Genomic DNA, 15,706 nt, shown 5'->3' with positions numbered 1-15,706 from the left:
ATGCACCCTACTCATTCAAATATGGGAAAAAAGTTCCAACATAGAAATAACATTTAAATTTCTATCATATAAACCATTATGCCCCATAGACTTTACTTACATTAATGAACAAAATTATAATATCAATGAATAAAACACAAAAACATTATGACAATGTATTTAAATTTCAAATATTATTTGTAAAGTTCTATTCATGGAAATAGTGTTTTTCTTACTGAACTTGATTGAACTCAGACTCAAAATCTAAGCTATATCAATAATGGCAAATGAACTGGGCTATAATTCTGTATCAATCACTCTCCATAGCAGAATTAGGAAAATAGTATTGAAAATAATTTACCCTCTATTCTTGGAAAAATTTTCATTAGTCAGTTATTGAAAATGTTTGACTCTTGAGTACACAATTTCTACCACTGTATACATAAACAACTGAAGTACTTTTTTTTAATTTTGAAAGAGTTTCACATAAATATTTTCTTCTTGCTAAATATTCAACTCCCTTCTTCTAGAGGCTATACCCTAACCTAAAACTAATTTCTCAATTAATATTTATATCAGGCTTCAATCCTCTAAGAATCACATAGGTAGTAACATGAATAAAATCATAATGATTTTATTACTCATCTGACAATTATTTTTGCTTTATACATGAAAAAAGTTAGTTGAAAAGACATAATTTTTAAAAATACTAGGTACTATCTCATCTAAAATTAATTTCAAGTGATTTTATCTTTTAATACAGTTCACAATAACTACTATTAATATCTAATATAGAATATAAGCATTTAATTTCTACATTCACTGAGAAATTTAAAAAATAATAAAATTAATTCAATTAAATAAACATTTATTAAACACCTACTATTTAAAAAGTAGGCTAGCAGTTGCTATGGAATACATAGAACCTGTTTCCTGACCATAAGGAATTCAAATTCTAGTGATATGTGATATGCATAGAAATGACTGCAAGTTAGAATGTGAGAATTAGGAGAGCTATTCTATAGAGAGTCCTACTCCAGCACTTTGTTTTGATTTATAGATCTTACCAAGTGGGAAGGGTTCTGAGTGCAGACTTTCTCATGGATTATATGTCCATCATATGAGGACCAATTTTAGGAAGTTCACTACCAGGTTGGCCAAAGGGTGATGATACATTTTTCAGTCACACTAATTCTCAACCAGTCATAAAGAAGTTTTGGTCTATTTTGATAAAAAAAAAAGTAACAACATTTATACCAATGAATCTTTGGCTCCCTGAAGCCCTAAAGTGCTAACAATGATGTTTAGAAGCAAAAATTCACCTCTTTTCAGGAGAGAGGTGACTTGGGATCATAGAGTTATATAGAAAAATCTAGAAAGGAACTCACAAAACATCTAGTCCTCCTGCCTCATTTTACAGATGAGGAAACTGAGGTCCAGAGAGGTTAAGTGACAGCATGGTTAAGTCAAAATCTGCTCCCCTACCCTCATATTTTTCACTAACTGCTTCCTCTTACAGTCCAAGTATGCTAAGTCTAATACCTCTTCTACATGACAACTTTTCAATTCCTTAAAAGACTGATTCAGTCTCCAGTCCATTCCATCTTCTACACATACAACACACCTCCTTCAAGTTAAATATCATCAGTTACAATAGCTAATTATCTTATTAAGTGGTTTTATTACTTGAAATTTTATTCCTCCTTCAATTTGGATATTTGTATGCATATATTTGGCTAAAATATTAGTTGCTTTTAATGATGCATACTGTTAAGTCAAGCAGATAAAATATAATTTGCACTTACCTGTATTTTAATTGGCCAAGAAAAGTTGCTGACATACACATAGAATGTAATGTTAGGATTGCCTCTGAAATTAAATTTTTCACAGGAAAAACTATCTCTGAATTCCTTTATTTTGACCCTGTAAATTAGCAGAATTTCCTCTCCAGATATTGTTCCAGCTAAAATGCAAATAATAATAGTTTTAGAATCCATGTAAAGCCAAAAGGTCTGGTTAAAATAAAGCAGTATAATTTCACACTCACTCATTATTAAAAAAAAAAAAAACTATTACTGTATATTTTAAAATATAGTCTGAATACATTTACCTTTATAGATTATGATAAATTAGGAATAAGACCTAGCTCTGTTATTTCAATAATAATCAGAATTTCCAGATAAGTGTACTTTCACTCCTAATTAGAGACTTAAAGAGTTGCCCAGAGCACTGAGAGGTGAGGTGATTTGCCTAGGTTCATACAGCCAATAGGTGTCAGAAGGAGAATTTGAACTCAGGTCTTCCTGATACTCAGGCTAACTCTTTTTGAGCCACTATATCATGCTCAATCATACCACAAATATTCAACTTGCTAAAATTGGATATTATGAATGAAACTTTGAAAATAATCATTTAACTCCATCAGAAATGTTCTGGTAGTTATTATTCACAATGAAAAGTGTAAAAGTAAGCCAATGAACTAGTATTTCTAAATTTCAAAATAGAGATCTCTACTAATTTAAAAATAATAGGGAAGTAGAGGAAAAGTCTACACTTTAAATAAATGCTCAATTCCTGAAATACATGGTAGGCAATCAATATCTATTTCTGGAATTTAATTGAACAAAATGATGCCAAGTTAATCCTGCTTCAATGTTAAACTGATATCGAATTAGCGTACTGGCATACACTTACTGGTATTTCTAGACTGACTGAAAATAAACTGTTTTTATATGTTAAGCATCCCATTTGATAATCTCTTTCATGTGATTAAACAAAAGAAAATGTCAGCCCAAGTCAAATTCAGTGATTATGAATCCTGAATTAATGAATTCTATAGTATTGAAGTTTACCTATAATTTGGGTATGTAAAATTAGACATAACAAAATCTAGATGACAATTTTATTTTTATTTTTATCTGAATGTTTTGATATTGTTCAAAATCCTTAAGTACATTATAAACTATTATTCATGTGTGTGTAATATATACATTATATATACATATACATTGTGTGGGTAAAGATATAGTATTATTGATAGTGATACGTATGGAAACTAGCAAATGTACATTACTGGTTTTTAAAATTTTATAAGGATAGGGGCTAGACCTATATTTCACTGTTATAAGGAGCTACAAGATGAGGAAACCCTCTTTACCAATAAAACCCTACATGTTCTTTGCAATTTGTAGTTATAGAAAGCTGACTAGAGCACTGAGAGAAAAAAAGGGATTTCATGCCATGGTCATGCAACCAGAATGTTGCAGAGGCAGGGCTTGAACCCAGGTCTTCAAGACTTTTGAGATCAAGGCTTTCCATTTTTAACCGTTTATCTGGATGATAGTTATAAATCTAAACTTCCACATTTTTGCAAGCTAAATATTGATAGCTTTCAGTCTTATTCAATAGTATATTTGTGACATTTTATTCATATAAATGCATTTTATTCATAGAAGTATAAGAAAAGAGAAAGGGAACATACTTTCCCCCTCCAGGGGTGACAGTGGTGGTGGTGGGTATAATTCAACATGAGCATTTGTACTTTTCCTTGGACGTATTATTCAAATAGCAATAAATCCAGTTCATAGAAGCTTTCCTTAAAAAGGTTTATTAAATAAAGCTTTTATACTATCAACACTAAAGTTGAAAGGGGGAGGGATTTTATAGGTTGAAAATAGCAGATAAGCCAGTGTTATCACCACACACAGAAGAATTTCATTGTATAATATCAATATTAAGGTTAATAATTAAATTCTAGCTTCAACACTGAAACAAAGAATTTAAATCTCAGTCTCTCCAGTCATTAACTGAGTAATTTATCTTAATTAAAATCACAGCTTTTCATAACAGTACCATTTAAAAATTTTAAATAGAATACAAGTTTTTTGCTATCCATGTAATTTTAATTGAATAAGGGAGAAAGTTAACATGTTAATGAAGCTTTATTCATATTACAAATTATTGTCCATGTTTAACTAACACAATTAATAAAACATAATGATAATGCAAAGAATATCTTAAGTTTGCTACTGAATTTGAGAAAAAGACAATCATGTTAGAATAACTTCTATTTAGTGCTTTTAACAATACAGAGAAAAGAGATATATCATTAAAAATATTCTTACCTGTTGAACTAATGGACCATGTAATGTTCAGATTAAAGTTGTTTGATGCGTTAATGGAAATATCCAAATTTTTGTTTGACTGACAAGAAAAAGAAAATTAAATATAAAAGACCAGAATTAAACAACATGGCATCCTAAATACTATGCCTTACCCAATACATTTCTCAAACAATTCCTCATCCTAGGTGTCTTTCACTACAGAATGAATGCTGGATTTCACCCCCAAGAGAGATTTTTTCTTTTGAAAAAAATATAATTTTTAATACACTTTTATGCAAAATAGAAGCAAATTATTTTGTTATATTAGCAATCTAGAATTGCATCATAAAATTTTTCTCTAGTGATTATTCCAGCACAAATAAGAGCAACTTATTTTATGCCCTTTTTTTGTCAGTGAGGTAGCTTTCTTCAGAGATTTCATTATTAGTTGATGTTTTCCATTATTATTTTTTCCCCTGACCAAGTTTTAATCCTGTTCATATTAATTTATACCTCAACTTTCAACCTAAAAACTAATCTGCTCCTGGGTTAATGACCACTTGTTATAATGGAAATTTTTTTTAAAGTATTGATGATACATAGTCACTAAAGTATTTTACAATTCTGAAAATTCTATTATTTTATGTTTCTAACTATGAGTGATATCTATTTTCTATTTACTATTGGTTTTTATTTTCAATTTGCAAATAAAGAATATACAACATTTATACTTTCCCTAAATCTTCAGAAAATATGCTTTCTGGGCTCCCTATTTGAAAGCACTAGGCTTATATACTGAGAGTAAAATACCAAAGAATAAAAAACTTTTATTACATTTTAGTGTTGATTACTTTATTTTTCAAGTGTGTGTCCTCTTAAAATAAGTCTCATGGTTAAATAACTGAAATTCAGCAACAGACTGGCTAGATAATACTCTTTTTATTTGTTAATGTTTTGACAAGTCTTTCTTCATTTTAGTAGCCCAACACAGAATTATGTTGGTTTTAAGCAACTTAGTTTTCAATTTTACTGACAAAATACAAATTTAAAACATATTTATTTTACTTGGAATATTGTCATATAAAAGTATATATGTGTATATGTACAGAGAGATGGATGTATATGTGTGAGTGTAAGTGTGTTTGTATAAAACAATGTAATGGTCTTCCACGAAAAGTCCCAACTTTATATTCCACTCTGGTATGAAAGTGACTTTGGGCTCCTGCTGGCTATACACCTGCTATCCAAGTTCTAGGAGTTCCTTCTCAAGCTGAAAAGGTTCTGAATCAGGGCATACCCTGAGAGTACATGTTGGTTGTCTCAGAACTGGCTAATTCAGAGAAGCTCATTACTAGGTTGACTGCATGATGATGAATATTTTTGGTCAGAGAAATCTTTGAAAATTGTCTATGTGAGTTATAAAGTGATCTACACTGGGCAGCTAAGTGGCACAGTGATTAGCTGAGCTGGAGTGAGGAGGACCAGAGTTCAAATTGGACCTCAGACACTAACTAGTTGTTTAATTGACCAGGTAAATTACTTAATCCTGTTCAATTCACTTTTTCTCATCTGTAAAATAAGATGGAGAGGAAAATGGCAAACCACTCTAGTATTTTTGCCAAGAAAACCCTAAATGTAGTCACAAAGAGTCAGACATGAATGAAATGACAGAAAAGAAGTGAGCTACACTGGTAGAAGTACACTCATTGAGGAAATTACAAACATTAAAGTGTTTACAGATTATTTTAGACATTAACTAGCCAAGAATTTTAAAGATAGTTGAATAAATTTAGAAGCATAATTTATCTAAGTGATTTTGCCTTATTTCTTTGGTCACAAATTTTGACAGTTTTAAAGAGCATGAATTCCTGCTCAAAATTTTAATTTTTTTTCTTTTTAAGGGAAAAAATTACAAATGTTATTATAGTCTAATTAATTACAGTAGCGGGTGGAGGACTGGGCTTGGAGAGAGGAAGACCTGAGTTCAAATGTGGCCATAAACATTTACTGGCTTTGTGATTCGGAGTAAGTCATTTAAATTCTGTTGTCTTGAGTTTCTTCATCTGTAAAATGGAGTTAATAATAACACCTACCTCACAGGGTTGTTGTGAGAATCAAATAAGAAAATAATGATAAAATACTTAGCATGATGACTGGTACATAGTAAGTGCTACATAAATGCTAGTTATTGTCATTATTATTATAAATCACCATGAAATGACATGAGACTCAATCTGATACATTTTTTCTTTCTCTTTTTTTTTTAAAGCAGTTGGGGTTAAGTAACTTGCTCAAGCTTACATGATCAGTTATTTTGTGTGGGTGCCAAGTATCGGAGGCCGGAACCGATCCTGGGTCTCCCAACGCTGGGGCTGGCGCTCTTACTGCGCAACCTGGCCACCCCAATCTGACACATTTTTAAAGCATATCTTCTAGGCAATTTCCTCTAATTTTTAATTTTTCAACTCTTGCCTTTCCTTTTAAAATTACGTTTATTTTTTTCTATGCTTTTTCTTTACAAGTAGGCTTTCCATTAAAAAAAAAAAGATAGTAAAAGGGGGGAAAAGACCTGTTAAGTGAAATCAACTAACACAATGAACAAGTCTGCCAAAGTATGGAATAGCACACGCAGAATAAACTATTATTTCTAATGGACAGAACAAAATAAAATAAACAAATAAATCACTTATAAAAAGAATGTGAATTTTTAAAGACAAGTGCCAAAGAGTGTGCCCAGTAATAACAGTTGTTATTTACTAGGACAGAAGACTGAAAGGAAAAGAAAAAGGGAATTCTAAAATTAATTATTTGATCCAATTATTGAATTTGCTCCTCTTCCTTTTCTCCCTATTTCAGTGACTTCATTAGACCCTCTAGCTAAAGGTATCCTCTAAATATGCCTGTAATGGAAAAGAAAATATTTTTTTCTCCCAGGTAATTCCCATAAAAATTTGTTTTTCAAGCAAAATATTTAAAAATTTGTAAAATATTTATGGTTTTTAACAATCTCAAACCTCTTTGGTATGTTAGTTTTATAAATATTCAGAATATCTTCTGTAAATATAATACAGTTCACATTAACTAAAAGAACAAAAATATGTGTGTATATATGTATATAAATATGCATGTGTGTCTACATACACATCTTGAAGAATATGAACATTCTTCAATGCTTTCATAATGAGTAATTATGGATAGAATGGATAGCAAAATATGCACATTATTTTATGTCATCTTAAGTGTCTTTACCTGGATATATTTTCCATTTGATTTGAATCAAATGATGCAATGATTTTAAAATATATACAATTTAAATAATATATCTAAAATAGTTTATACATCAATATATGAATCAACAACTGATATACTAAGTTGCAACAGCCATAATTCAAGCAACGCAGAAAAAAATTACTACAATTACAAAAGGACCAAAAAAGATTCATGTTTTAGTAAAGAGTAAATATTCTCAAAATGCTTTCTATCAGGAATGTCCAATTTATTAGAATTTTCCTAGTTTGAAAGAATGATTACAAGATGAATGCTTGTGTATATTGTCTGAAAATGAAAGATATATTTAAATTACAAAACATCTTGGAAAAGCTTCACAAAAGCTCACAGAAAAAGCCTGAATCTTATTCGCAAGTGAATTTCATATCTATATTCATATTTTAGAAAACAAAAAGGGAGATAGGGTTGGGATCATTCATAAAACTCTACAGAGAACTAACTCTGGGAAGAGGCAATATCACAAAGAAATGTAACAAAAAAGTTGAATCCCTCGCTCCTAGTATTATTATGTTATGGAAGATGAAAGATGCTTTCTCACCTGTTCTGGATTTGCAATGAAGTTTATGGCTGTATGATGGCGATCATCTTCCTGTAACAAACTGAAGGTAAACTGGTAGTCAATCAAAAGGCTGTCTGTGGACGAAGCAAAGCATAAGCATGAAAGTCTTCCATATCTGCTTAAAATTACATTTGCCAAGTGTAATATAGAATCTAAAACAGATTGCAGATTTTTAGTTAAAATATAAGTTTTATTAGATGTTAGAAAGAGATTTCTGCCCTGAAAATATAAAATTTATCATCAAGCAACTGATGGAAAAAATGTAAAAAAAAGAATTTCCCAATTATATATTAAAAACACAATTATTGAAAAGATTCAAGCAGAGGCAGGGGTGGAGTCAAGATGGCAGAGTAGAAGCAGGACCTCCCAGTGGTGCTGGCTTCCACCTTCATCAATCTATGTAGAAAGGGGACTCTAAACAAACTTTGGTGCTACAGAACCTAAAAAATGACGCAGAGAAGCTAACCTCCCACTGAGGACAGCCCAACAGGCCAGCAGGAATTGGCCAGCATAGGGCTCTGGGAGCTGAATCCAGCCCCACACTGAGATTTTAACCCCAGGGAAGGCCTGACCAGCTGCCAGCTGGAGGGACTCCAGATCAGCACCAGTTGTGGCCATTTCCAGAACTATCAAAACATAGATGAGAAGGAAAAGGGAGAGGTCAGTGCAGTCTGGACTTTGGGACGCAATAAGTGGGAGTGCCTGGCTTTTGCCCCTAGGGCAAGAAGCCACTGAGACGCCTGGCACAGACAGCCAGCACCATGTGGCAGCTTCAGCTCCTGGCCTGAACAGTATGGGGCAACCAAGAGACCATTCTGAGGGGTAATCGCCCTTGCTTTAACCTGCTTGGATCTGGAATGCAGTCTAGGGTGGAGGTGCTGGGGTATATGTCCAGCTTGCCAGAGCATGTGGAGACCTCAGAGAGGGCACCCATCTAATACCTCCAGCAGCTGTGAAAACCCCAGCAGTTAGGACAAAAGCTCCCTTGTCTTGGGGGCTACTGTGGCAAAAAGCCCAGGGATCAAGTGACTGAGCGGTGACATGACCAGGAAAAGGAAACAAAGCAGACAGAAGATTCTAACATTAGACTCCTATTTTGGGGGACAAAAAGGAGAAAAGCATGGAACAAGAGGAAGAAAGTGAAGTCAGAACTCCTGCACCAAAAGCTTCAAAGGAAAATAGGAGCTGGTTACAGGGCATAGAGGACCTTAAAAAGCAGATAAGAGAAGTGGAAGAAAAATTGGGAAAAGAAATGAGAACAATGCAAGAAAATTATGAAATGAGAGTTAACATCCTGACTGAAGATAATCATAACTTTAAAAATAGACAAACTCAAATGGCAGGAGACGCTCAAAAAAGGCAACGAGGAGAAAAATGCCTTAAAAAGTCCAATTTTCCAGATGGAAAAAGAATCTCAAAAGCTCAATGAGGAGAATCATTGCTTCAGAATTAGATTGGATCAAATGGAAGCTAATGACTTTATGAGAAATCAAGATGCTGTTAAATAGATCCAAACAAATGAAGAGTCGAAGGCAATGTGAAATATCTCATGGGAAAAACCACTGACGTGGAAAATAGATCCAGGAGAGATAATTTAAAAATTATTGTACTACCTGGAAGACATGATCAAAGTAAGAACCTAGAAATCATCCTCCAGGAAGTTATCAAAGAAAACTTTCCTGATGTTTTAGAACCAGAGGGAAAAATAGAGGTTGAAAGAATCCACCGATCACCTCCTGAAAAAGATCCCCAAAAGAAAACTCCTAGGAATATTATAGCTGGCTTCTGGAATTCCCAGATTAAGGAGAGAATATTACAAGCAGCCAGGAAGAAACAATTTGAATATTGTGGAAACACAATCAGGATAACTCAGGATCTGGCAGCTTCTACACTGAGGGATTGAAGGGCTTGGAATATGATATTCTGGAGGTCAAAGAATCTGGGATTAAAACCAAGAATCACCTAGCCAGAAAAACTGTGTATCATGATCAGGGGGAAATATTGCCATTCAGTGGAATAGAGGACTTTCAAGCATTCTTGATGAAAATACCAGAGTTGAACAGAAAATTTGACATTCAGATACAAGAAGCAAGAGAAGCATGAGCAGGTAAACAGGGAAAAGAAATCATAAGGAACTTATCAAAGTTGAACTATTAACATTCCTAAATGGAAAAACAATAATTGTAACTGATGAAACTTTTCTCAGTATGAAAATAGTTGAAGTGAATAGAATTTATATATATATATATATATATATATATATATATATATGTTTACAAGTATACCTAGATAGAGGGCACAGGACCAATTTAATAGGAAGGGATGATACTTAAAAGGTGAAATTAAGAGTTGAGAGAGGATTATAATGAGAGGAGTTAGGGAGAGACAGAATGGAGTAAACTATCTCATATAGAAGAGGCAAGGGAAAATGGTTACAAATGAGGGGAAAGAATAGGAAGACAAAAGGGAATGGGTCAATCTTATTCTCATTGAATTTGACTTGGGGAGGGAAGGAAATACACACTTAATAGGGTATCTCACCCTATAGGAGAGTAGGGGGGAAGGGGATGAGAGGGGGAATGATGGAAAGGAGGGCAGGCTCAGGGGGAGAGAAGTTGGAAGCACCCACTTTTGAAAAGGGACGGGATGAAAGTAGAGAACAGAACAAGTAGGAGTTGGGATAGGAGGGAGAGAAATATAGTCTGTCTTTTACAATATATCTACAATGTTATTGTTCTGCATTAGCTACACATGTACATTCTATACTGAACTGCTTATCTTCCCAGTAAGGGTGGATGACAAGGGAGGAAGGGAATTAATCTGAAATTGAAAGTTTTAAAATCAAATGTTTATACATATATACATATACATACATACATACATACATACATACATACATATATATATATACTATCATTAAGATATACAGGCACTGGGGCATTGAGATCCACCCTGCCTTACTGGAAAAGTTGAAAGGGGTATGAGAGAAAATATGGGAGAGAGCACATTAGAGGAGGGGATATCCTGTGGGACTGCTATTTTGGAGTGGTGGGTAGCAGAAAAACGGGGAGAAAATTTGCAACTCAAATCTGGCAGAAATGAATGATGTAAATCAGAAGTTAATAAAGCATTTGAAAAATGGAAAAAAAGAAAAGATGCAAGCAAAAACTATTTATTCTTGGGGCAGCTATGTGGTGCAGTTAACAGAGCACTGGCCCTGGAGTCAGGAGGATTTGGGTTCGGATCTGGCCTCAGACACTTAACACAAAAACTAGCCATGTGACCTTGGGCAAGTCACTTAACCCCAAATGCCCTTCAAAAAGCAAAAAAAAAAACCAACTCTTTTTTTTAAAAGCAATTGGGGTTAAGTAACTTGCTCAAGGTTACATGGCCAGGTGTTTCTGGGTGGGTGCTAAGTGTCTGAGCCCGGATTCAATCCCCAGGTCATCCCAACACTGGAGCTGGTGCTCTTACTCACTGTGCTACCTGGCTGCCCCTAAAATCTTCTCTTTTTTGCCTTTTTGGAGGGCAATTGGGGTTAAGTAACTTGCCCAAGTTTACATGGCTAGTTCTTTTTGTGTGGGTGTTAAGTGTCTGAGGCCAGAACCAAACTTGGGTTCTCCTGACTCCTGGGCCAGCGCTTTACTCACTGTGCCATCTAGTTGCCCCAAAACACACAACTCTTTAGTCAGCATATAAGAATTATTGCCAGCTAAATAAATCTGAATATGACACATTTAATAAATTATTCCACAATAAATGATAAACCAAATAACTGGATAATAAGTAATCATTAAAATATTTTAAAATTATTTCAAATAAGTCCATGGCCAATATTTTATTTTGTGTATCCTCATGTGATTTGAAATTTTAACCTAGTAGTCTCTGTATAGACAAAGTATCTGTGGAATACTGCTACCATTTTGATCTCAGATTTTCATAAACTAATCAACAGAAAGAAGAGGTGAAATATGTGAAAGGTCTGTATCTTTTTCTTCAGCACTGTAAATATATTTTGTATATTAAAGCCAACTGATATTTAATGAACCAATTATGACTGAAATATATGGTTAGTATGTATAAATTTATTTATTGAAAACATGTGTAGTGTTATATTTTTTTCAGAATTAACAAAAAATCTATATTAACAAGCAGAACTCTCTTACCCACATTTGAGAATGGACCCTTGCCTTGATTCCTAGACTTTGAAGGAATCCTATAGTAAAGGGTAATCTTTAGATAAAGAACTATGCCCATAGTTTCTAGCACAAGTGAAAAGTCCACTTAAGGGATTGGAAGATGTCTTCTTTTTCTCATATATTTAAACTCCAGTCCCAAAGCTATAACCAACTGGTGATACTCATTGTACAGGATCTAAAAAGTTCACAGTGCAGTTCATAAAACAAAAGAAGTATGTGTGTGTGTGTGTGTGTGTGTGTGTGTGTTGGCAGAAAAGGCAGAGGTAAGCCATATTATAATTGCCTATAAATTCCTATACAACACAGAAAGGATGAATAAATACTATATTTATGGATTCATCTATTTTCCTTAAGAAGACTTACATACAAATTTATGGAACAGTACATTTTTAAGACTAGGCTTTCTGAATAGATTTGAATAAGAAAATGTTACAAAAAATATTTGTTTCATTCTCTCTCTCCCTCCCACACACACAACACATACACACACACACTTTCAATTTCACTTCCTTTTAAATTAGTTCACATTAAGACTAAAATGATATTTTAATAACTACTAGGAAATAATAATGTACACAATCAAAATTAATTTTAATTATGATGATAAAGATTTTTTCTGGATATTAAATATCAGTGGGCCTCATATTCTGAGATCTTATATTTTAGGGTTTGATAAAGATTGAAATTTGAAAGGAATCTTACTATCTGTTACAATTTTTGAAGACTAGTAGAAAATTAAGGACAAAATGATACTGATCAATATGAACAGATCCAAGGAAACTTTTGTCCAGTGATGGACAAATTTTTTACTTTATCTTGATCAGAGAAGCAGAAGTAATTGTCCATTTTTAGTCTACTTGTGATAAGGCCTGTGAGAACATTACAATCATAAACCATAAATGTTCATTTGGATTAAAGAACAAATAGTTTGAGCCAGAGAAGAAGCAAGTGTTTAATGATTTTTTTATTACTCCTCCTCCTATTCTACTACTATTGCTACTTACATTTAAATAAGATTTTTAGGTTTATATGCAAGATCATTACCTCATCTAAGCCTGACAACAAACTCATTATATTTTGTGAATTTATATTTTCAAAACCTTATTCTTCATTACTACTGAAAATTTTCTACTTGTATAGAGAAGAAAAATATTCCTACAATGGAAAGATAAGATTTAGAAAGCTACTCAAGAGGTAAATCTGAATATAAATACATCCCAATAATAATTTTATAATATTGATGAAAATAAAATCATCCCATAAACTGAAAGGAATTTACTGAAATTGCTCACACTATCATTAACCAACACTTCTTGGAAATGCAGCTGCCGATGATTAAATTGAGACCAAACTTTACTGAAAACAGCATATTGAAGCTCTAAAACATCTGAACATTAAAAAGCTGAAATTTCAAGTAATGATATCATGAAAAGGCTATTCTATTCTTTTTAAAGAAATATAACCTTTTCTGTTTGGATTGTAAGACACATAAAATCTAATGGGATGGTTAAATCCTTTGTTTACTTTTCTTCATTTGCTTGTATCTTAATGTCATAACATTAAGGAATTTAGTTTGCTTTTTGAGACAGAATGCAATGGCTAGAGTATAGTTCTTCTCTTCTGCTAATATGCTATTTTAAATGAATTGGTCACAAAACTGTGACAAGTTAGGGTTTGCTAAGATATTCAACATTTCCTTTTTTCCAATTTCCATTAATTAATGTTTCTTATTGAAATCTTTAAGGATCGTAGACTTACCCTATAAGATTCTTTTCAGTTCTAAATCTAGAATCCTATGGTAAGTACATTACTAAAATAAGTATAAGATGTTAAAAGTATGAAATCATTCTAATTTTTGAAGAAAATTTCATAATGACATCTAGGTAGCATACTCAAAGTATAATGCTTTGAGTAAGAAAGGCCTCAGTTCAAATCCTGTTGTAGACACTTATAAGCTGTGTGACTCTGAACGAGTTACTTAACCTATCTACACCTCAGTTTCCTCATCTACAAAATGGGGATAATAATAGTCCCTATATTACAGGTTGTTGTGAAAGTCAATTTAAGTAATATGTAAGGTATTTTTAAACTGCAAGATACTATGGAAATGCTAACTATTATTTCTATTATTATCTCTAGCTATAATGAAGCAAAAAATCAAAATATAATTACTTAGAGTAACACAATGGAAGCTATTTGTATGTAGATATGATATATTTAGAGTTCATTTTTGTAGGTATCTGGGTCCTGTCACTTAAATGGTTACTCAGTTGCAATGCAATTTGTCTATAGAAACACTTGTAAGTGATTTACTATGTAGAAAGGAAGAAATTTTCTCAAAAAATATTCAAATTGTCTAAGGATAACACATCCTTGAAGATACTATTGCTATCTTATTTTTCTAGTAAAATGTTTACCTAGAAATTTCTATATGCGAATTGATATATATGCATATATTACCTCCAATTTCCTCTGTACATATTTTGCATCTTCATAATTCTTTGCCTGCTGCTTCCCTCAGTGGAATATGAACTCCTTGTGAATAAGGACTATTTTTACTTTTCTTTGTATCTGCAGCACTAAGCAAAGTGCATGGCACATAGTAAATGTTTAACAAACACCTGCTGATTGCATGCATACTGTTAGGTGAATTTAGAACTATAGGAATGACAACACACACACACACAATGACTGATGTCAACCTAGAAAAAGGTCTCTAGTGTATGGAATGCCATAGGACTTTGCCTTGCCCTTGTTTGGCGATTATTTAGTTGAAGGCATAGATTCTATGTTTGTCAAATTGGTTGCTAAAGCAAGGTATGAGGAAATAGCTAATGGATATGATGGGAGAATTAGATATAAAAACATTCTAAAAGGCTAGAGAGGCCAATACTAATAAGAAAAAAATTAATAGATATAAAAATTTAAAGTCCCATCAAGAATTTCAGAGTCAGAAGGGATAAGTTAAGCCTATAACGAAAAATGAACTACCTAGCCAATCAGCAGTCACACATATTTTGCTTAAAGATTTCCAATGAGAGGCAACCACTGTCTCCACTGTAGCCCATTTTGTTTTAAGGTAGTTCTAATTGTTAGGAGAATTTTCCTCACATTCAGCATGTTTGGCTCTTAAAGTGATACTTATCTATTTAAAAACCTAAAGTCAACACTTAGAAGCCCATATTCTCTCTCTCTCTCTCTCTCTCTCTCTCTCTCTCTCTCTCTCTCTCTCCTCTCTTTTCCTAAAGTTACATGGCTAGTTGTGTGTGTGTGTGTGTGTGTGTGTGTGTGTGTGTGTTAAGTGTCTGACGCCAGATCCAAACTCAAGTCCTCTTCACTCCAGGCTGGCTCTTTACTCACTGCACCACCTAGCCACCACCTCCCCCCCTTTTCTTCTTAAGCCTAAATATTCCCAGGTCGTTCCACTGATCTGGAAATATATGAACTCCAGGGCATTTAACATGATAGTTATTCTCTTCCGTTTACTCTCCAGATTATAAGAATTCCTTTAAAATATGATACTCAGGATATAGTTCAATTCTATAAAAATGGTTTTTCACAGGGCAAAGCAGAGTAGG

General features: G+C 33.1%; 1 protein-coding gene across 1 annotated transcript in view; it reads right to left on the bottom strand.

Annotated features, from left to right (window-relative positions):
- ATRNL1 (attractin like 1) overlaps positions 1 to 15,706 on the bottom strand; it is a 1,293,617-nt gene that overhangs the window by 749,841 nt on the left and 528,070 nt on the right. The window contains exons 22-24 of the mRNA XM_069099032.1: positions 7,909 to 8,003; positions 4,104 to 4,182; positions 1,785 to 1,942 (exon numbers count right to left, since the gene is read on the bottom strand). Of these exons, the coding sequence (XP_068955133.1) occupies positions 1,785 to 1,942; positions 4,104 to 4,182; positions 7,909 to 8,003 (332 nt within the window). The remainder of the gene's footprint in view (positions 1 to 1,784; positions 1,943 to 4,103; positions 4,183 to 7,908; positions 8,004 to 15,706) is intronic.

The sequence above is a fragment of the Petaurus breviceps genome, unplaced genomic scaffold (genome assembly GCF_028583685.1).
Source record: "Petaurus breviceps papuanus isolate PSGF00001 unplaced genomic scaffold, PetGlider_PUasm1.0 37, whole genome shotgun sequence".
Lineage (NCBI taxonomy): Eukaryota > Metazoa > Chordata > Mammalia > Diprotodontia > Petauridae > Petaurus > Petaurus breviceps.
The sequence above is the reverse complement of the archived record's forward strand: the minus strand, read 5'-3'. Positions and strand labels throughout refer to the sequence as shown.